The sequence below is a fragment of the Phoenix dactylifera genome, chromosome 8 (assembly GCF_051530095.1).
Source record: "Phoenix dactylifera cultivar Ajwa chromosome 8, Ajwa_hap1_PhDact_Kaust_v1.1, whole genome shotgun sequence".
Classification (NCBI taxonomy): Eukaryota; Viridiplantae; Streptophyta; class Magnoliopsida; order Arecales; family Arecaceae; genus Phoenix; species Phoenix dactylifera.
The window spans coordinates 33,651,901-33,674,901 of NC_143197.1; the positions used below are offsets into that span (position 1 = coordinate 33,651,901).

Sequence of the window (23,001 nt, forward strand, 5' to 3'; positions counted from 1 at the left end):
CCAAGTGGCGAAGAGAAGCGAGAATACCATACTAAAAGTAAAGAGATGACAGACAAATAGCCATCCAAGGGCAAAACTAGTAGAATAAGCATGGACCGGAGGGGATGGAGGTAGCTGAAGACTGAAGTTATTTCACACTCTCCTTAAAACGAACTTTAACTTGGTTATAGGCATTGGGCACATGAAATGCAAGTGACTGGAGATCTAATTGGTTTATAGTTCTTTAAAAAGGCATGACAAAATAGCATACAGATCAACAGGAATGTGCTTCCAAATCTATATTAAGAGTTAAATATATTGAGAATATTTATCTAATCTGAAACCAGGATACTTTGATCCTTAGATGCAGTGTCTGTGCTATTTTCTTGAGGCTCTCAAAATCAATCTACTATCTTCCTGTCCAAGACCTTGCATTTTTTTCTTTTAGCATGTTCATCCCACCTTTTATTTTTTCTCTTTTTTTTTTGATAAAAGGAAAGAAAAGAAAAGAATACTCTTAAATGACCTCAACAAGACTGCTAGAAAGAAAGGCCCATGCAGGGCAATCAGTTTGTAGCAACAAAAATAACTCTGGATGTGCCACATCATTTGAGAAAAATATCATAATTGAAATCTCTACTTGCCAACCAATCTGTAGAAATATTAATTAGCCGCTATAAACCCATGATCAACAGCAAAGAATTCCAAAGATCAATTATATTAATGTGAACACTCTTGGCAAGAATATCAGGTTCCTCGCATAGTTTTCTCGAATCGGACGGCCGAAGAGCGGACAGACCAGAATCCGTGTGCTTTTAAGAGGAGGCCCCGCTCGCTCGTGCTCCTCCCATTGTCTCACCGCTGGTCTGGTCTCCGATTGAACGGAAGGAGCATTAATTGCTCGGGTCATCCATCGGCAAGGCGCGGCTCCCTTCCTCGTAACGATCATCATCATCATTCTTATCGTTTCTTCCTTCTGTTATTCTTATTCTCTCTCTTTCTTCCTTCCTCTGCAGCTCTTCTCCGGGGTCACTGTCGAGACCGCATTCCCTCATCTGTGTGCGTGTGCGATCCTCTTCGTGATCCGCTGCCGCTTTCGCCTCTGGAGAGCTGACGCTGCTCCCCTCGGTTGATTCCTTCTCTTTCTCCGCGGGCATGGGACCGATCTGGGGCCGCACGGGCGGTGACCTGGATCTCTTGATCGTGCTCTATTTCGCGGTCTGGTTCCTGGGCGCCATGTTCTTGCTCGACCGCCTCGTCTCCACCAATCCCTGAACCGCATTCTCCAAATGCTGCTGCTGCTGCTCCGTCCGTCCGTCCGTCCGTCCGTCCGTCCGTCCGTTTCAGGTTTCTCCTCTCTTGCTGTTGACGCGTGGTTTCTTTATTGGAATCCTGGGGCTTCTTTCTGATTGGGAGCATTCCCATGTCAAATTCATGTGAGACTCGGTTCTTGCACAAGAAGAGATGCGTGGGTATTTGGAATTCAAAATCTAACGCCAGGCTATTAGGTTATTTTTCTCTGGGAAACGAAGAACTGCCCAGAGATGTATGGGTCATCAGGAACATCCAAGAACAACATCTCAAGCTCTCGCAGAAAGGGAGGAAAGGCCGGCAGTAGGTTGGTTTGGTCATTGTAATTCCTAGCACGACGGAAAAATAATCGATGAGAAAAAGGAAAGGGGAAAAAAAAATCAGATGCTCATCAAGCATGTCTGAATTCTGAAATCACAACCTTGGCGACTTTTCATCGTGTATGCTTCTATTTATGGAATCATATACTGCCCGTTTGAGGTAGATTGCTGCTCTTGTTGACGATCTTCATTATGAGCGACTTTAATATTATGTATGTATTGAATTGATTGCTTTACAATAACATTATCACTAACGGATTACTCCTTCCAAGGCTTGCATGTTCTTCTTCATGTAGGAGTATTAAGTAGCAATCAGAGGAAAAAACAGACACTGTCTGCTGAAATAGGATCATGTAATCAGATGAATGTGATCTATAGACTCTAGACTTATCTAAGTAGTGATCCTTCGATTAGCTTTCGTGTAAGTTCTAGTATCTTGATTGCATTTGTAGTTTAAAGGAAATAGCAGTATATTATCAGTATTCATCTGCATAGTTTCATAAAGTAAATATGAACTTCTAATACCTCAAAGGAGTACAAGTTTTACACTCCTTGGCCCCCCACCCCACCCCCTTAAAAAAAAGCAGTTGTTGATGGAGCAATGCTATAACATACAAATTGTCAAATTATTCTCACAGAACAACATTATCGCTTGACTGATTGCATATAAAATGAAGGATAGAGGATAATGTGCTGCGTGAGGGTGAATTGCAGAATGCAGATGCAACACAACTGTATGCTATTATGTCATAATTGCTGTTGGTTTTTATTTCTGTAAGTCTTCCTTGTTCTCTTTTCAAAGTCTATAAATTTCACTAATATCTCTTCAAATATTGAAAATGATCAAGCTCGATCGATGCTTCTCTGATTACTTATGTTGTCAGATGTTACGAAGTCTTCCCAGTTGAGAGACCTAAGAAGGGCTTCCTGCCATTAACATGGTGGATCAATCTTTTGAAAGAAAACAGATAAAAGTTCAAAGTTCACACCAGAAAAAGACTAAAGCAGCTCTTTGATCTTTATTATTTTTAAGGTTAGAACAATAATTTGCTTGAAGAGATTAAATCTCTCCACATCAAGCATTTCCCATAAAGAATGAAAACACATCCATTGTTTTTTTTCTGGTAACAAAAACATGTCCATTGTTAATGAGTATATATTATCAAACACCAACATGATGGAACTGTTGAGATGTTAAGAGCAATACGTGTTGCACATAGATAATATGCATGGGCCTGCAAACTTTCTTCCTTCTGTTTTTTTTTTTTTTTTTTTTTTTTGCCATGCAGTTATCTCGATTTGCTGTTAGTGCATTGTGGCCATTACATCTGTTTTGTAAGAGTAATTCTTTTTCACATCAAAATGGTGGAAGAAATATATTATGTGTATGTATATATCTATGTATTTTGAGGTAGGGGTGGTGGTGGTTAGTGGGGATCTAAACATGCAGACTAAACATCAGTTTGACATATTCTTTAGGTTGATGATCTCATGGCTTCCAAAGTTGTTGGATTGATTACCTGATGAATGTGACTAGCATGACTCAGGCCATAGTATACCTGTCTCTATGCAACATATCATTATCTGTGGAAGTGATACCATAAGGATGTCTGAAAGAATGTGTGTAAACTTTATTGGGAATTGAAAGAACTTTTGGGAGTTAAGTTTGCCATACCATAAAATGATATGGACTTACACTTCATTGGATCCACATTCCAAGCTAGTGGCTGCTTAATGATGCTAAAAGATCCAAAGATTGGTGTGACAATTCATTTGTCTCACAGTCATCCATGTTGATATTTCGTTTCATTTGCCAAGATGCTGCTAATTAGTTTACTCGATTTCTAGAAAACCTCATTAGAACTCAGTTATTTGAATTCTTTGATATTCAAAAGATGCTCCTGGTTGGCATGTTTACAAAAAAGACGTGGTCATCTGTAGAATCAATACCTATTGAAATGATGATTGAGCAAATTCTCTAATGGATAAAATCAACCATAAGCTACTAAATTTTAATGCACAGAAATTTTATAGCATGTAGAAAGATTAACAACGTAGTTGCTCAATCAGGTCCTAAGGCCAGGAATCAGGTTGCTACTCAATTTGTACTTACATTCTACAAGGAATTATGGATAAATATACATATATGTTATTAGATGTCCGACGAAATTGACTGCAAATGTCAGTTTGGTGCACCAATAGCCTAATAATTCAATATATCATGAATGAACTGAACAATTTTAGTTATTTCATATGTCAAGTCAAAGGATACAAGCCAGATACATGTTTGCCAACCCATTGGAAGACACATTTACCAAAATGTTTTAACAATTTGTGCTGTCATAAACCATGATTTATAATTTTTTATGATTCAGATTTCGCAACTGTTTAAGATTTGTATGATTTGGTGCAATCTAAACGTGCTTTTAGGTATTTAGAGTTTTAATGCAATGAAAGCTAGTTGACTTTATGCAGTCGCATCGTACATATATACATATTTGTTTAGAACCCACTGTCAGTGGTGCAACTTATATGAAATGCTAGGCAGACCCTAAAAGGCCATAAATTGTGGGCATCCTAGCCTATGAATAAGAAAACAGGGGTTTGTGCTCAGAAAATATAAACTGAATACTTCTTTTTCTATTTTTTTGTTCTCATTCCCTTTTCTTTTATTCTATTGTCTATCATTACCATTACTCCGTTGTAATCAATTTATGGGCAAAGAACAACATCAGATATTTGCAGAGCTGTGACCATATGTGAGATTGATTTGAGACTTGGAGGCTTTTCGGGGTTGAGTCTTGTGCCATAGTGTTAAAATGTTGAACCTTCACATCCTTATGTACTACATGGTTGGCAGTGGCTTATCGTGGATTCTAGTGATCTGCTTGTGTGGACTTATGAATCAGGAATGAACTTACATGCAGTCAAGCTTCATGTTATCCATGTGCATTTTGGCGCGTATTATTCTTGTATCTGGTATATTCCTAGTTTTCTTTTTTTAAAAATTTGTAGATTTCTTCTGTAATATGCTTAATGCTTAAGTTCTTCATTGATGCTTATCCTTTTATCACTACAACTTTACCTCTTGCTAATGTTTTATCAAAAACTATAATTAATTCTTTGAGAAATAAGGTTACATATCCCCCCCCCCCCCCCTCTTTAAGGAAATGTAAATGCTTCATGTCTAGTATTTTCAGAACTGATATCTGTATAAATTTTGTCAATATGTTTGTGAAGCTTTGTGAAGGCTAGGAATAATAAAAGTAATGTGTTTCATTTTGCAGATTTTTTCAAATTGGGACTATTATTCTTGCCCTACATGATACAAGCAATGTACTTCTGGAAGCAGCCAAAGTGTTCAAATATTCAGAGGAGACGGCAGCTAGCGTTGTATTTGGACTTTTTGCAGTCTCATGGTTAGCATTACGGTTAATATACTTCCCCTTTTGGATAATTAAGACTTCAAGGTCTGTTAGTGTCATCTAATTGTTTGTGTAATTAAACTTTTGCTTTTAATTTTGCTTATTGTTTTGATGGTTGAATTTCCAGCTACTATTCCATTGAGCCCCTGATTTCAGTGAATGGTTTCCCCACCACTTTATACTATGTTTTCAATACAATGCATCTTACCCTGCTTGTGTTCCACACCTACTGGTGGAAACTCATTTGTGCAATGATCATGAGACAAATGGGTAATAGAGGACAAGTAGTAGAGGACGTTTGATCAGGTAAATAATGTAGTTTGCACACTATGCATTTTATAAAATATTGCTTATAACCATATTTTGTTAAATCAATGAAACAAGATGATCATTTGGGAATCTGAGTAGGGTTCTTAGTACATTAGGAACTGGTAGAAGTGTCTGCATGGAGCAGTTACTTCCTCAGTCCACCATATCCATATTAGAGAAAAATATCTATTTACATCGAACAACAACCAAATGTGGTTTTACTAATCATAAAAACTGGATTTGCTGTATAGTGCAGCCTTTTCTCCTTTTAAGTTGGTCATTGTGATGTTCTGGCATATTCTTGAATAGTTGCAGCAATTTTGTAAAGAAGGTCTAGCAGGTAGATTATAGGCCTGGCATCAAAACATGCTACTCTGATTGCTCTTGCTGTGTTCACAACTTTTAACTTGACTCTTCCTATATACATAGTTTAAATTTTTTACTTTGTCAGAGGTCACATGTGAGTTTCTCTTCTAAAGCAACCAAGATGATATGAGCAGATTGATTTAACCAACCCAGCATAGAGTTTATGACATCAAAATGGTTGTAAAAGGTGGATGATAAACTGCATTTGATCTCCATGGTTTTTTTTCTGTGGAGGACAATCCTTCTTCTTTTCCCCTCCGCTTGATATTGCTTATGGTTTCTTCAATTTCTTGATAAGCTGCTACCTTTAGGGCCATGATCCTACAAATTTCTGACTTTCATTTATCCAAATATAGATTCTGAAGATGGAGACTGACAACAAGTTGTCCATAAATCAGGAGTGACAGATGCCATTTTTTACAGTTGTTACTCTCATCAATCTCTATGGTCCGGAGCTCTATTCGTACGTTTTCCTCCAAAAGGTAGGTTCATGTGCTAAAAGATTCTTATTATTGATGTTTTAGGATTTTGGTCTTTATTGATGAAAGTGCATGACCTCTGGAATTTAAAATGGGAGCAGGATCCCCATAGTGACTAACAGTCAGATGAAGTTTTTGTTGGTTATGGTCTTTTTCATTCTTTGTTCTTTTGTTCCCAAAGATAACCGTGCCATCTTTTGTGGATGTATGTTAGGTTTTTTTTTGTATACTTGAATCACTTATGCAGTTTATGGGATTTGAGGCTTATTAGTATTACCCTTGCTAACGATATCAAGGAGATGGATGTATCGGCCAAGAAATTTTTGTCTGATTGCTCATTCACAATAGTTTTCTAATTTTTTTTATTGGAATTCCATCTTGTTCCTAATAGTATAGTAGCTCGGTTGTAATTCTTGGAGATGACATCATAGCAAGACTTGTTATCGTTCCAAATAAAAAAAAACAGAAAAAACATAGCAAAACTAGTTTGATGACAAACTTTGCTAGTGTTAAGTGCATCAATATTCTCGGTCGTTAAATCATCAAAAAGAAATTAGGAAGGAAAATACTGTACTCATTGGTACGGTTAATGTCGGGCGTGCTTGGTTCGCGGAGAGGTTGGGATGCAGTCCATGCTGATTGATGAACGCCAAATTCCAAGTTTTTCAAAGTCGTCTTGCTAGTCAGAACCTGTAGAAATCTTGGCGTATTTATGTTGGAAACGCTAGAGAGATGGCTTCTGAATAAATTCCAGCCACACCTTTGACGGTATAAACAGGCCAAACGCAGCACGGCTCTTACGAACTCCATGGACCTCTTTTTTTTTTTTTTTTTTTTTTTTTGTCTTTTGGTAGCAATAGGTTAACTTCTTCTAAAATGTTTGTTCGAACAATGTGTTTTTTTGTTTCCTTATTATGGTTTTTGTTTATTCCTTGGCGCGAAGTTGGTCATGATTGTGTGTTGGTTGCTTGAGGAAAGCATGTGGGCGTTTTTCCTTTTTTTTAATAATTTAGTCGAATCTTGTGGGGAATTGTTTGTCATTGGGCTTAACTTCTCTTCTGAATGTAAATATGTAATAAATGTCCCTCAAAACGCTGGCATGACTTCTAAATGGGTGGGCTCTTTGGACCCCAAAGAAGTGGGACCTGTGCAAGTTGCTAATCATCGTGCTCCTCGCTGGTCGTCGTTTAATTAACAAATAAAATGTGAACAAAGAAAAGTGTTTCATCGTTAGGTGGGTGTACCAGGCAGAACCCATGGGGAAAAAAAAAACAAATATGCAGCTATAGAGTTTTTTTCTTTTTCTTTTTGATAACAGAGGCAAAAATAGAGTTTTTTTTTAATATTTAGGATAATGTATGGTAAAGTATGCATGCAGCAATCCACAGCCTCGACAATAAACCAAATTGTCCCAGATGTAGGACTTCACAACCGTATGAGGTGTGCAAATATTTTCTGACGAATAAATTTGCAGCTACAGAGATTGAAAAACGCACTCTTCCTTGGGTGGCAACATCCTTTACGGCTCTACCGAAAAGATACGGCTAATAACGTGAACCGCAAAACCCATGGTCCGTGGAGCGGATGCCACGCTCTGGCTCTCGTGGCCAAAGCCCATGATCCGTGGAGCGGATGCCACGAGAGCCGGATGCCCCGCTCTGGCTCTTGTGGCCGCGGGATCGGGCTAGGCTTCTCCCCCTCTTGCAAAGCCGCGCTCCGGCTCTCGTGGCCACGGGATCGGGAAGATTTTTTTCGACGTTTTCTTTTCGAGAGAAAGGAAAAAGAAAAACAAACAGCAGTGAAGGAACCGCCCGATTTTTTTTTTTTTCCAACTCCAACTCGACTCAATTAAAAATTTCAAACCCGTCCGGCTTTTTATCGGGCCGGCGGGCGTTTGTTTGTCTCCATCTTCGTGAGTATACACACCACTAGCGTAGCGTAGCGTACCTGGCACGCTATATTGGTAGGTCTAGGTCAGGTGAAAGTGAAACTAATCTTATATTTTTTATTCCCGGTATATTATACCCCTTTGGCCTGCCTTTCCCCTTTGGCCGACACCCACCCTCCTCCGCCTCGCCTCCCCTCCCCTCCCCTCCCCTCCCCTCCTTTAGGATCGGGAGCCGACCAGGCAATTTTCATCTCCTCCTTATCTGATTCTCGACATGGAAGGCTCCCGGCCGCGGCGTCGGCGGCTCCTGGTGGCGTCCCTCTTCTTCTTCTACCTCCTGGCGTCGGCCCACTGCCTGGACTCGATCTGGCGCAAGAAGAAGAAGCACGAGATCAAGGGGCCCATCAAGACGGTGGTGGTGCTGGTGATGGAGAACCGCTCCTTCGACCACATGCTCGGCTGGTTCACCAACAAGTCCTCCCGCCCCGACATCGACGGCCTCACCGGCCGCGAGTCCAACCGCCTCAACGCCTCCGACCCGGACTCCCCGGAGATCTTCGTCTCGGACGACGCCGTCTTCGTGGACTCGGACCCGGGCCACTCCTTCCAGGCCATCCGCGAGCAGATCTTCGGCTCCGCCGACGCCTCCGCCGACCCCGCCCCCATGGACGGCTTCGCCCAGCAGGCCCATTCGATGGGCCTCGGCATGGCCCGCACCGTCATGAGCGGCTTCGAACCCGACGCCGTCCCCGTCTACGGCGCCCTCGCCTCCGAGTTCGCCGTGTTCGACCGCTGGTTTGCCTCGGTCCCGGCGTCCACCCAGCCCAATCGCTTCTACGTCCACTCCGCCACGTCCCACGGCGCCATGTCCAACGTCCGCAAGGACCTCATCCACGGGTTCCCCCAGAAGACCATCTTCGACTCCCTGGACGAGGACGGCCTCTCCTTCGGCATCTACTACCAGAACATCCCGGCCACCCTCTTCTTCAAGAGCCTCCGCAAGCTCAAGCACCTGCTCAGCTTCCACAGCTACACCCTCTCCTTCAAGCTGCACGCCCTCCTCGGGAAGCTCCCCAACTACGTCGTCATTGAGCAGCGCTACTTCGACATCGAGCTCTTCCCGGCCAACGACGACCACCCCTCCCACGACGTCGCCAGGGGCCAGAGCTTCGTCAAGGAGGTCTATGAGACGCTGCGGGCCAGCCCGCAGTGGACCGAGACCGCCCTGATCATCACCTACGACGAGCACGGCGGGTTCTACGACCACGTCCCCACGCCCGTCTCTGGGGTGCCCAACCCGGACGGCATCATCGGCCCCGACCCCTACTACTTCAAGTTCGACAGACTGGGGGTCCGGGTCCCCACCATTCTCGTCTCCCCCTGGATTGAAAAGGGCACTGGTGAGTGACAGCCCTTTTTTGGGGCGTTTCTCTCTCACTTTTATCTGCGATCATTCTTTCTAGCTCCCTCCTATCAGGACACCTTTTCCCAATGAAATAAAACCAACTGGGATCATGAACCAAAGGGAGCACAATCTAGTCCTGCCATTCTGTTTTTCCTTTTATTTATTTTCTTTTTCTTTCCTGCGGCTCTTTTTTCCCCATGAGATTATTAAGATATCTAAAACTATGCTGAACTTCTGTTTGATTTTATCTCTTCATAACAATTATATGCTTTCGATTCCAGTTGCGACTAAAGCAGATACCTGTAAGTCTTTTTTTTTTTAAATTCAATTCCTCTATTTAAATTCATATTTCAATATTCTACGGAACTTAACGGTCATGGATGAGAGTGGAGATCCTATGTTGCGCTTTTTTTTTTAGGTCCGTTTTATTTGAAGGGACTGGACCATCCAATCAATTCGGTAGCCATCTGGATGGATCGGTAAGGTGGAATACCTTCAACACCAATGATGGCTACATTAATTTCCTAGAATTCTCATCGTTACTAAACCTCTTGCCTTGAAAATGGCTTTTAACGATTTATATCTTGCATAAGATCTAGATGGACGACATCCCTAATGCATCGAAATTTTCATAACCACTATGCTCGACCTTTATTTCATTGATATATCTTTTGGTCTCATATTTGATGGTCTTGAACCTTTCCCCTTCAATTTTAGACAATCATCTGTGGCCTCTAATTGCCGCAATGAACTCACTTCAGTGTTTTGGTCCAGCTTGTTTGTTTCTGAAACGAGACATGTTCACCTACTAGATTCATGGAGCAGGCCTAAACATGCGTATTGCTAGTCCATCTGATTTACACTCTTGGAACAGTCTTCCTGCTTAACTGTGTAGCTAATAAGAAATGTTTCCTGGCCGCATTACCAGTTTTTCAGGATTCTTCATGACAGGTTCCTTTTTTGCCCAAATTTGGCTCTGCTGGAAGTTGGGAACTGTTTAATTAAAGATTGACATCAACTGAAGAGTCTATTTAAATGTTCTTGACTTTGTTTATGGAATCAACTTCATATTGATCATATTAAAGAAACAATATAACATGTTTCAATCTTTGTTTGTTTCAATCTTTCATGCTTCTATCACACACCTCTAACATGTTTGTTCTGTTCATTCATAAAAGACTGATTACATGTTACTTTGCACATGTCAGTGGAAACTTATAAACCTAGAAAATAAGAAACAATATTCAGTTGTGAGGTCATGTTGAGTCTTGATACATGTGATGATTGACGAAATGCACTATATCTAAAATTAAGCATCCAATCAGAGGTCCAACAATGTTACTCGATCTAACTTGTCTGCACATTACATAGCTAATTATATTGTCTGTCATGAGAGGAGTATACATATAGGAGTGTACCTTTCATCCTGTAAATGAGAAATTTAAATGTGAGATAGTGATTGCTCTATGTGCCGACTCTTGGTCAAATTGCTCATATGTTAACAAAAGCATTTGGAAATATAACCTGCAAGGTTTTATGAGATGTTTAATTGCTTCAATATCTAAAGTACATCTTTGGGAGGAGGGGGGACTTTGTCAATTAGATGGTTACTTATATATCAGAGTTACTGTTTTTCTATAATTTATAGGTTAATAAGTCTAATGCATTTCAGTCCAGTTATATTGTTGCATATAGATTTTGACTAGGTGATGCTTTGTTACAAAGAAAGAACAAGACAGATATCCTTCAACGATGAATGCATAGGAAAGAAAATTTCATCCAAGCTTTCTTCTTATGGTTGCATTAAAGAAAGTGGATTGAAAAGAAAGCATCATCTGTGTTGGTGGTGGTGTGATGTGATGCAATAGTTATTGGACAGATAGAAAATATCACATGCTTATCATATTCTTTTCAAATTCTATCTTATTGTGTGGAACCGGAACTCACCCAAGCACTTGACTAAAGGGTCTACTTAGGAAGGAACATCTGCAAGCAGCATTTTTGGGAAGGTTGTGACTGAGATTAGTTGCATATGTGGTAGCTGATCAAGGCTCTCATGCATAACATTTGCACCTAACTGGTTTCCATTCACTGAAAGTGAGTTCATGCTCATCTTCACACCGACATCCTATGTGCTACATCAAGTTGCTTACATCCCTAAAGTTGGAATTCTATGTGGATTATCTTGGCATATGCTGCTACATGTCCTTTGGATTTTCAAGTTATGAAATTCTTTTATTTATTTGCCTCCTCATCGTGGGTGACAAAAGGGAGACCCTACTGGGTCAGTTAGACCAGGTATTTTTGAGCAATTATATTCGGATACACTCCATTGATCTGATTTTTTTTTTTAAAAAAAAAACTGGGAGACTGCTGCTGAGAACCTACACAACAATTCCCTAAAGCTTTACCATCAATTGGCACGTCTTTTGTCATTTCCATTAAACTGTTTGTCGGTCTATTTTCTGTTCAAATGAGTACTAGGTAAATCTACGGAGCTTCAAGAACTCTTCCCTTTATGCTAATGCACTTCAGGGGAGTAGCCGGAAAATAGAGCCTTTCCTCACCTCAGCCATTTTAAGTTATGAAGATGTGAATGATTGCTCCTCTTTCTAGGAAAAATGCGTTCTGAGCTGAGTTATAAATAGGTCTCATAAGAAATTGTGCGGTGCATTCAGTTTTATTATTTTCTGCATCTTTCATGTTGAAGCTGTTGTAGTAATTGCAGTGACTTTTTTTTTCCCTGTGCAGTGATCCATGAGCCTAATGGACCAACAGCACATTCACAATTTGAACATTCATCAATTCCTGCAACCGTTAAGAAACTGTTCAATCTGAATTCAAATTTTCTTACGAAGAGGGATGCATGGGCGGGGACCTTTGAGAGCCAGTTCTCCCTCCGAAAGACTCCTCGAACTGATTGTCCAGGTTTGTGTGATATTCATTCATATACATGCGTGCAGCATGCAGACACGCACAAGAATGCTGGCATTTACATCTTTGGGATCTTTGGCCATGCACTTTCCTTCGTTTAGAATCTCCTGTTGTTCAAGCATTAATAAGGACATCTTTTATATCCCTGCTGGTTGCATTGGACCTACTATGATGCATGCTATATGAGCATGTCAGTGCATTTTGCATTAGTTGGATCATTTTTGAAATCTTAAGCTGAAATATGTGAATTAAGAGTCTGGGCAGAGTAATGAACGCTCAAAAACATCTGCATATCTTATGGTTAGTGTTGGTGGCTGGCGTCAGCTTGTCGTAAGTTCAGCTTTCTGTTGGTGAGTTTCTGCAATGTGGAATATGCCCTACAATAGGTACAGGCAATGTGCCCAAGCGTCTGCATGGGTGCAAAGAGGGATGGGATCTTGTAGTTTCAGATACCAAAATTGTTGTGGCCAGTTCCGTGCACATCTGTCATTACCCTTGCCATCTATGAATGCATTCTCAATGAATATTTAACTGCCGATGCGTTCTCAATGTATGTGCAGAGAAGCTTCCCGAGGTGAAGAGACTGAGGCCATTTGGGCCTAGGGAGGATTCAACACTCTCGGAGTTTCAGATGGAGCTGATGCAACTGGCCTCTCAGCTGAATGGTGACCATGTCCTCAACACCTATCCGGACATCGGCAAGGGCATGACTGTGGCTCAGGCAAACATATATGCGGAGGATGCGGTTGCAAGGTTTCTGGAAGCAGGAAGGGCTGCACTGAGGGCTGGAGCAAATGAGTCTGCCATCGTCACGATGCGGCCTGCCCTCACTAGCAGGACTTCCGGGGGGCCTTCCAATCCATCACTTCAAAACATTTAAATTCAGATAAATATATACACACAACTGTAGGTATTGTACATGTAAATGCCACTTTAAACCAAGAGCTACTTGGTCCCTTATACTTGAACTGATTATAATTCACCCTCATTTTCGGATGATTCAGCCATGGATAGGGAGGGGCCCCATGGCAGGGTAGGATTGGAAAAGATGATCCCAGGATGATGGGATCAAGCTTGCTGCTGCTGTCAATGCTGTTATCATTTTATAACTGCCGAAACTGATGGAACTGCCTTTCTATTGGCCAGGTGTTTATATATAATATAAGGAACATTATCAAAAGTCCCCATCAACTTCGACTTTGTTACATTCAAATCCCCTCTTGTTCGAAAATTTCTAATCCAACTCTTGATATTATAATTTGTTGCCGATGCGATCCTTTCCTCCGTCTTCTCTATAATATTGTTATGTCGTCTGCAAATGACTAAAATGCCCTATTACTTTTTTGATGTGACTTCAATCTTCGTTGCCATCTCTTTTCATGTGTCCTCCCCATCGAGCCCTTAATGTTTTATTGAACCTTGGATGCAGTGTATTATGAGAGCGGTCCCCTCACCAATATTCTCTGAAAATTTTTCACAGGAAAACAAACCTGTTGTGAGAAAGATAGCAACTTCAGTAGACACAGCAATCAATATAAGGAACTGAAAAGAGAACTTCATATCTTTCTTGAAAACCCAGATGAGAGGTGGATGAGACTTAGTGCAAGCGTGCTAGGAGGGTCTGGAGACTAGTTGCAATTTTGTCGGATGTTTGGGGTCGTCTTTCCTGCAGGTGCTTAGATGGTGGGCTGTTGCTCCGTAGTCTCGGCAGACGGGTGACTTATATTGCTTGTCAAATATAGTCTCGGCAGACGGGTGACTTATATTGCTTGTCAAATCTGGCTAGTCATAAATGTCTGGACTTTTGGCGAGAGCTGTTCTTTTTTGAAATTTGTTGTAGATCGAGCCTGAAGTCATGCGGTGGAGATTAGTCAGGCGGATCTATTGGATGGATCTTTGTAGCTCGGGGCACCTGGAGCTCTATTTCTGCTCATGAAGCATCTCAAATGTTGTTCTTCACTTGGGAGCTTCCATTCTTGAATTTTCTCCAAATCAACTTCGATAGATGCGTGTTAGATGGCAGTAGGAGGAGAGGTGCAAACTTTGTTATCAGAGGCTTGGATTTTAGGGTGATTATGGTTGATAGTTGCCAAATCTTCGATACCTCGATTTCAGAGGTTGAGCTAAAGACGGCATGGGCCGGTATAGGTTATGCTCAGCGTGTGTTGCAGGCTAGTGCGATACTGTTTGAGGGGGATTCGACTATGGATATTGGTTGGGTCCAGTGTATTGTCGGCAGTGTGGGCAAGTGCGACCCATTGATTCAAGACATCTAAGCCATGGTCTATGGCGGAGGTAGCTTTCCAGGCTAAGCATATTTATAGAGAGTTCAATGAGGCTGTAGATTGGGAAGCCTCGTACATGGCCAACCACTTTGGAGACACCCTTTGGGTTGAAGAGAGGGAGTTGCTTAGTACGCTTCGGGATATGTTATATTTTAATCTTTTTTGGATGTATCCGTATTAGATATGTATAAATCTAAAAAAAAATAGATGAAAAAAATCAGGCAAAAGAAAAGTTATCCATGTAGAACTTAAACCCCTGGAAACTACAAAGTAGGACAACGGTATATGCCATAGAAAGAAAATAGAGGAGGCTTATCAAGTTCTAGTACAAACCGCATCAGAATAGATTATTCTTTTACCATGATGAAATGAAATATATGCGTATTTTCACCCCCAAAAAATAAAGAAATTGTGGCTGTAAACGATGGCGATGCCATGCTATATTACATGCAAAATCAACGGCTGAACGAACATTTGGACGAACGACGTGGATGATTATAGCTTGCTCTTCATCTTAGATCTCCTCCGCTCCATCAAAATCTTGCCTAACTTAAGCATCAAGAGATCTTGCCTATCTTAAGCCTTAAAAGATCCTCCACCAAACAAGTTACGACAGCCCTTGATCGTTTCATTTTTTTGTAGGCCGGGTCCCTCACCGCATAGCCCAGCTGTAGCCGAGCCAACCAACCTCAACACCGCCTAACCCCATCAAATCATTCATGGTGCTACGGAAGTCTATTCCCTCCACTCCTAGACAATTTCATGACATTTTGATTTCGAATTTGAGTGGCTATATATGTACTAGGGCTTTTTAAATGCAGCCGCCTTAACAAGAAAATAAAAGGAACAGAACAGAAAAGAAAAAACCAATTCCGAAAACTTCTGGACACTAGACCTTTAGCTATCTGATATGGCAAATTTGCAGTCATTTTCACATCCCATTTTGGCACGAGGCATTCCAGTCGAAGGCAGAGGGTCGAGAACGCAGCTCACCATTTTACCTTCACATAATGCCCCCCTTTCTGGGTGTTTTTAGTGAGGGTGCCTCGACAAGCTGCATGCCTGGGTAATGCTCAACCATACCTCCCTCTCATATATACCTCAGAGAGCGGCTTGCCAGTCTTAAGGCCTGAAACCTTATTGCATATTGGCACCTTTTATCATTTGAGATATAACCTGTTTTGAATCCCAAAGGTCATGAGAAAGCAAGAAAACCACATTATTTAGAATGATATGTACTCAACCGCCAAGAATGTGTGCAAAAAGCAACAATTATCAGAATCCACTTCAGCAGTAAATGATGGGAACTTATTTACAGTTAAAGTGAATTGATGCCTTGTCTAAGTTCTGAGCAGATCACGCGTCATCAGCATCACTCCCACCTACATGAGGATCATGGCTCATCCAGTAGTGACTTCCATCAGGGCCCGAAACTTTAAACCTGCTCAAGAGTAAGAGCCCAACGCGATAACTTGCACATGTTAGTAATGTCCATCAAGTATTCAATCAATAAACTTATCTGCCTTCACGCTTATTAAATTTTGAAACCCTTTTCACCCAGATCTTATTTTATTCGATGCAAACATTCATATAAATATAGATTATTTAAAGAGCACCTCTCGAGGATAAATTTTCCTTCCTTGTACTTCTGGCTCTTTTCATGGGCAGCCTCCTGGAACAAAGCACTGGGTCATTGGTAGATGCCATTAGATTACACAAGTGAAAAGTGAAAACAACCGAAAGTTGGGTCTTACATATTTCCATCCCACAATAGATCCACAACCAACACAAAATATGTCAGATACAGTGTGCATTCCCGTCATCATCGCGCGCTCCTCTTTCAGTCCAACCGTCACATTCACTCTGTCAAAGATTTGAAGAAAAGATAAATGGCATCCCAGCCATGGACTAACGAGCACACGACAGATGATGTTACAGAAAAGAAGTTCACATCCCCTTGCTGCATTGCCCAGAAGGCTCACAAGGGTTATCCTCTTGCTTGGCACCAGAGTGATCCATACACTGCTAACTGGGGAATCTTTAGCAGTGTCAGATGACTCCTAATAACCAGCTTAAGACAACAACATTGCCCAATTTCATCTTGTTGGTTATGCAATGGTAGAATGCAAATATTCCAAAAGGATGTGCTTTTGTGCTGAATTACTGAATTAACTCAATTATGAACTCCAAATACCTGCAAGCAGTGAAAAGCTAATACATGTACACTCGTAACTATTTTCTGTATGGCTGAGGACATGCCAAAAGAGAAGGCATGTTCATTTACTGTATACCAAGAATGACAAGTTATATTTATCTATTTGTAACCATTTCGTCCTGGCACATTTATATACACATATCTCATTTTATGCACCTGTTATCATTTGGAAGCTGCAACTTACGAGATGCAATGCGATCTCAGAAATCGCCAGACTGATGAAGCACTGGGTTTTAGATGAGCACAAGATAACTTTTGTTGGCAATTGAAAATGTTCATTTGAATTTGAAAAGGAACTTCAACTCACACTATATACCAGTTGAAATTCTGTGAAAGGCAGCAAATTAGGTGCTTTGAAACCATATAAGCAAACGCCATGATCATAATATCATTGAATTTATGATATTTATTTGCCAGTGGCTTAGATTTCCTTAATTGGTGAAAATGGGGAAGGTCTTGGAAGCAGTTTTGTATTTCAAAATTCAATAAAAGAAGGTAAAGCATGCCAATTCCCCCCTCTCTAAGCATTCTAAGGGTCCCACATGCATAATTGCCCTCCCAATAATAATACCGAGCCCCAATTCTTAAAATATTCACCATACTCACACCTAAGGTTTTGAAGTCTCGCCAACACGATACACTAAGCTTTGTATCACTTGGTACATATCGGTACTTATAACCAAGGTTTGCCAAACCGGTACCTGAGAGCGTATCCTCCGGTGATCGGTTCGGCACGAGACGAGTCCATACTGTGCCATTCTAAGGCGTACCAAAAATAGAAAAATGATGGGGGAGAGGGAGAAAAAGAGAGAGGAAGAGAGGGGGAGGGAAAAACCTATCGGAGATGGGGAGAGGGATTGAGGGAGAGAGTTCGAGAGAGGGAGAGATCGAGAAAGGGAGAGGGAAGGTATTCATGCAATTTTCTATATTTAGAAAGGTATACAAGCAAATAGCAACTTTGCCAAGGTATTCATGCAGTTTTGCATATTTAGGAGGGTATACAAGCAAAAAACCCTTTTTTTGATTGACCAACAAAATTTTAGATAGAGTCTTCTAAGAGTAATCCCAAAACTGAATCTCCTTTTAGATCATTGTCTCCACATCTCCAATGACCTATTTTCTCCATTTTCTGATTTTTTTAAAGAGTAAACATGGACCGTATATGAAATATTATGTGGAACTTCCAACTATACCTCCTTCCAATACAACTTAGTACCAACTCTAAGCTTAGAATCCACATTTTCAAGAATCTAAAAAATGTAAAGCCCCACATTGTCTCACCAATATCAACAATTACATATTGTCACTTGATAGAGGTTCTTTCAGTGTGTACCTCCTTGTATTGAGCATACTATACCGGTACCAAACCGAGTATGGTTCACTAAATCAAGCTGAACCGGCCAGTTCGAGGCATCTCAAACTAGATCGGTCGGGACCAACATGATTCAGCCTCTCGAATCAAGACAGGGCTGGTTAGCCATTAAAACCCCTCCCCCAATCTGTCTGGTCATGTTTGCCAATTAAAACACCCCCCCCCCCCTTCTCAAACCTCCCAATTCTGCTAAAACAAAGATACCATTCACATTTAACTTTCCACATCCAATTTGAACCAACAACATCCCCCCCCCTTCTTTCATCCTTTTCACTACCTCTCGAAGAAAATATCCTTTGGATTCTTTAATTCCCTGAATTCATATATATGCATATATATAGATAGGCAAATTGACCATTACAAACCTAAGAGGTGTGGTATGCTGACCAATGTAAGAAGCATTCATTCCATGCACCAAAAATGCATTTACCAATCGTTTTCCTTGCCCAATAATCATGAACATTAATTTTCTGCCCTACCTATAAAGCATCACAAAACCCCGGACTTGTGCTTTCTCTTGCTCTAGCGTTAAGGGCAGTTCAGTTCAAGGGGTCTCAGAAGAAACTCCTTGTTTGCGTTACGGGAAAGCAAGAAGTCTAATACAAACAGTACAACATCTCCATTAACATTAGCTGGTGCCTCTTCCAAATCAAGCTTGGGTGTAAAAATGAAGGCTTTGCCTAATTTCTTACTTTGATGCATCTATCTGATGCCAAAAAGCCATCTAAAATGAATGTATGACTAAAAATAGCAACTTGATTTAATAAAACCAACATTATTTCTATAACGTCTTTACAATACTAAGCAAACTAAATAGTCTTACAAAGTCCCTAATTTCCACAGCCCCATAGAACCAGTATATACCTTATATACAAAAAAAGGTAGCTCTTTGTCACTTTTTTCAACCATATGGCTCTTGATTTCTCCCTCCAAAGAAATCTCCACTCCTTTTATTTTACTGACCAACAAATTTTTAGATAGTCTTCTAAGAGTAATCCCAAAACTGAATCACCTTTTATATCATTGCTTCCGCATCTCCAAGGACTTATTTTCTCCATTTTCTGATTTTTTTTAAAGAGTAAACATGGACTTTACATGAAAGCTTACATAGAAATTCCTCCTATACCTCCTTCCAACACAACTTAGTACTGATTCTAAGCTTAGGATCTACTATTTCAAGCATTTAAGAAATCTAAAGCCCCACATTGTCTCACCGATATCAAGAATAACATATTGTCACTTGGCAGAGATGTTGTTTTCGGTATAAGGGTGGCAATTTACTCTGCCCGTCGGATACCAGACCCTAGCCTAATGGGGTGGGTTTTACCTGACCCGGAACGAATCTAGGATAGGTACAAATAATGGTAAAACATGCCCTAAACTAAGCCGAATATATATAACTCTTTGCAAATCCCCTCCCTAAGGCAAAAAATATTGATTTGTATGAAGAAAATTGATTTTTGTAGCTATACCCAACCCGATCTGTACCACTCACCTTGTCTAACTCTACCTGCTCCATCCCATCTTGGACCAGGTTAAGTATGGAGCATATATAGGTAATGGCCTACTCGACCCATACTCAAGCTATTGCCATCCCTATTTTAGTGCGTACCTCCTCATACCAAGCATACCATACCGATGCTGAATAAAGCATGGTTCATCGAATCATGCCGAATTGGCCGATTCAGGACATATCAAATTAGACCGGTCGAAGACCGACATGGTTCAGCCTCTCGAATTGAGACAGAGCTGTTTTGCTATTAAAACCTCTCCCTCGTCTGCCTGCTCATGTTTGCCTATTAAAACACCTCTCTCTACCTGCATTCAATGATTTTTGGTCTCTCTCTTTCACTCATGTTAGAGTTAGGGTTTCCCTCCCTTCCCCTCCCTCTCCCTCTAGGGTTAGAGTTAGGGTCTCCCTTAACCCTCCCCCTTGCTACCTCTCTCTCTCTCTCTCTCCCTCCCTCCCTCCCTCCCGCCAATGATGACAACGAGGCCTTTCGAGCCCCCTCTATCCCTCTCTCTGTTTTCCTCTCTCTCCTTCTCCCCTCTCTCTCCGACTCCTCTTGTTTCAGCACGCCTCATAACGGCACGGTATAGACCCGTATCGTGCCAAATTGGTTGCCCACTGGTACGCCCTCCTATATAGGTTCAGCGAACCATGAAACTAAGATCCGGTTAGGGGCATACCGAGTCTTTCTACGTCGAACCAAGCTCTATATTGAATGTATTGACATTGCACTAGTATGGTACTGGTACAGAATCCAGTATTGAGACGACGGACCTTGATCTATACTATAGTAAGAGGAGAGCTAGGGGTCCTTTAGGCCTATGAAGTTTGTCCACAAATAGAATATTACTTGATTCCAAAAAAAAAGCTTTATCATAATAAGATCGTCATTATAGGTTGTTTTGGAAAAAAACACGCATCAAAGGTTGTCGTACCGGTTAGAACCATATCGTACCATATCGGTGCGCAATCTTGTACCGTGTCAACACTCGGTATACCTCGCCATCTCGTACCAAACCGCATACCGATACTGTAATAGGATGGTACCGGTACGGGGTTCGATACCGAGACGGTGAACCTTGATACGCACATTACCAATCTTAATCTTTTTTGTAATCCCATGTCCAATAAAATCCTTCGAGCACCTCAAATTCCTTTTATGTCTATCCTAACTAACCCATCTCTTTAGCTAACACAATAAGTTTTCCCTCTCTATCTCCCCCTCTAGCAATCATATCCACCTCCAATATCTAACTCTCATGTTAAACTTTATTTTTATTTATTACTTTTATTTGGTATTTTACCCTTTGCTCAAAATCCTGATATTTATTTCTTGTTGTCTTATCCATTATTTGTTTTTAGTACACATGCATCGCACATACTTATATGCTAGTATGAAAAAAATATCTAGATGAACTTATTTGGTTAATAGAATATATAGAATGCGACCTTTTCCTACAAAGAATATATATTCCTTTGTCTCTTAAAGGCATACTCTTTTATAGTTTTTGTTGAAGGAGAAAAGGGTGACGCTAAAATCTCCCTTTAAGAAACCATGGATCTAAGCACTTTCTCTCGACCCATTTAAATATACCTGCTTCTCTTCTTTACAAAATAATGATAATGATGTGAAAAGTACTCTAGATTTAGTAGAAATTTGAATTCATCATCACTATAAAGCAACTACAAAGAGGTATAAGAATTTCTTATTATAACACATTTAACTCTACCATACATAATGAAAAAGGTAAAAAAAATAATAATCAGACATAGATGGAAATATGGTGATGTAAAAAGCATTTTCATCCAATTGAGAGCAATGCTAAATTTTAGAATAAAATCTCAAGTGGCGTATTATTAAGCAAAGATAACCATATTACTTACACCTTATTGAAGAGATAAGCCTTCCCATGCCTGCAATGGAACGACTGGACAGAATACGAAAAAAGTTAGTCAGTACAATTACGCCATTCGCATACAGTATGCATGAATTGCAACATATACAAACGGCTTTATGTTTGCCTTCTCGAAAAGCATATTTCATAGCGAATAAGATGAATAGTGCCTCCATTAAGAAATATTCAGAAAAAATCATAAGAAAGCCCCATGAATTCCATATTGTTCTGTAGTTCTTTTTTTTAATCAACATGCCCATGTTTCCATGCATCTAAAATTTCGTAATGGAAGGCAGGAATCAAGACAGCAACATTTGAGCAAAGAGGATGCCAGCAGGACATTTAGACATTTAGGCACTGCCTTTCTCCACAAAATGCCGAAGCTTGCTGTATCTAAAGGGAAGGGCGTTGACTTGATAGCGTCCAAGAATGGAGATCATGCTGCACATGGGACGAGAGAGAGCCGTCTAGGAGAACCGCCAGGAGGCAAAAAAAAGAAAAGAAAAGAAAAGAAAAAAACAGTGGCGTTGCTTTGTTCGTGACGAGGAAATTAAAGACCCAAAGAACCCTCACCTCACGTCCTAATAAACAAGGATCAATTGCAAGAAGAAAGAAACAAGGAAGAGGGACGAATGGAAGAGAAATAGAGAGAGAGAGAGAGAGAGAGAGAGAAGACGGGCACGATGTGCTCCTATCCTACCTTGGAGATGATGTCGTTCCACAGGGCGAGATGGGTCTGGCAGTGCTTGCAACTGTAGATCTTCCCCTCCAGATGTATCAGGAACAGCCGCCCCATCCCCCCCCTCTCTCTCTGTCTCTCCGTCTCCTCTCCCCACCCTTTTTCTTTTTTGCCTTATTATGGGTAATAATTGCCGATTTCTCTCTCTTTCAGAAAACAAGAAAGAAAGATGTCTGCGACAATTAGGAAAGGGAAGAGAAGAGAAGAGAAGGGAAAAAAAAATATAGAAACAAGAAAAAATTTGAAATGGAAGAGGGGACTTGAGAAGGAGGATGGGGGCGATGATAGGCCTGAACCGCGGAGGAATGGGACAAGACACGGCAAAGAAAAGAACGAGACGAGGAAAAGGAAGGCAGCCAGCTGTTGCTTATATATTATAATATGCCCCTTTTTTTATAATTTTATTTTATTCCGTTTTTTAATTAATTTTAATACATATATATATGTATATATCCCGGTAGACGGTGCATGGACCGGCAGCAGCGGGAAGGAGTAGGTAGTATTTCACGGAGCGGCTGAGATGACGAGTCGAGTTATCGCCGGGAACAATCAGAAGGCCCTTCGGTCGC

General features: G+C 40.8%; 2 protein-coding genes and 1 long non-coding RNA gene across 6 annotated transcripts; 1 reads left to right on the plus strand and 2 right to left on the minus strand.

The window, feature by feature from the left end:
- Positions 1-519: 519 nt before the first annotated feature.
- Positions 520-6,883, minus strand: LOC113462534 (uncharacterized). 2 transcript variants are annotated; one of them, XR_016396328.1, is made up of 2 exons: positions 6,764-6,841; positions 520-1,945 (listed from the first exon to the last, which is right to left on the minus strand). It is a non-coding gene; the product is annotated as an uncharacterized LOC113462534 (long non-coding RNA). The 2 variants fall into 2 exon arrangements; XR_015968492.1 differs by lacking the exon at positions 520-1,945 and adding an exon at positions 2,218-2,537 and having other exon boundaries at positions 6,764-6,883.
- Positions 6,884-8,243: 1,360 nt separating this feature from the next.
- Positions 8,244-13,596, plus strand: NPC1 (non-specific phospholipase C1). Of its 2 annotated transcripts, XM_008804570.6 has the most exons (4): positions 8,244-9,477; positions 12,234-12,410; positions 12,977-13,322; positions 13,421-13,596. In XM_008804570.6, exons 1-3 carry the CDS (start codon positions 8,352-8,354, stop codon positions 13,294-13,296), a joined length of 1,623 nt encoding a protein of 540 aa, XP_008802792.2. In that variant the 5' UTR covers positions 8,244-8,351; the 3' UTR covers positions 13,297-13,322; positions 13,421-13,596. The 2 variants fall into 2 exon arrangements, with proteins under 2 accessions (XP_008802792.2, XP_008802791.2); XM_008804569.6 differs by having other exon boundaries at positions 12,977-13,596.
- Positions 13,597-14,974: 1,378 nt separating this feature from the next.
- On the minus strand, positions 14,975-22,766 carry LOC103716537 (protein yippee-like). 2 transcript variants are annotated; one of them, XM_088703795.2, is made up of 6 exons: positions 22,394-22,766; positions 21,683-21,726; positions 16,456-16,564; positions 16,318-16,373; positions 16,018-16,142; positions 14,975-15,877 (listed from the first exon to the last, which is right to left on the minus strand). In XM_088703795.2, exons 1-5 carry the CDS (start codon positions 22,487-22,489, stop codon positions 16,058-16,060), a joined length of 390 nt encoding a protein of 129 aa, XP_088559921.1. In that variant the 5' UTR covers positions 22,490-22,766; the 3' UTR covers positions 14,975-15,877; positions 16,018-16,057. The 2 variants fall into 2 exon arrangements, with proteins under 2 accessions (XP_088559921.1, XP_038981062.1); XM_039125134.3 differs by lacking the exon at positions 14,975-15,877 and having other exon boundaries at positions 15,900-16,142.
- Positions 22,767-23,001: the final 235 nt, after the last annotated feature.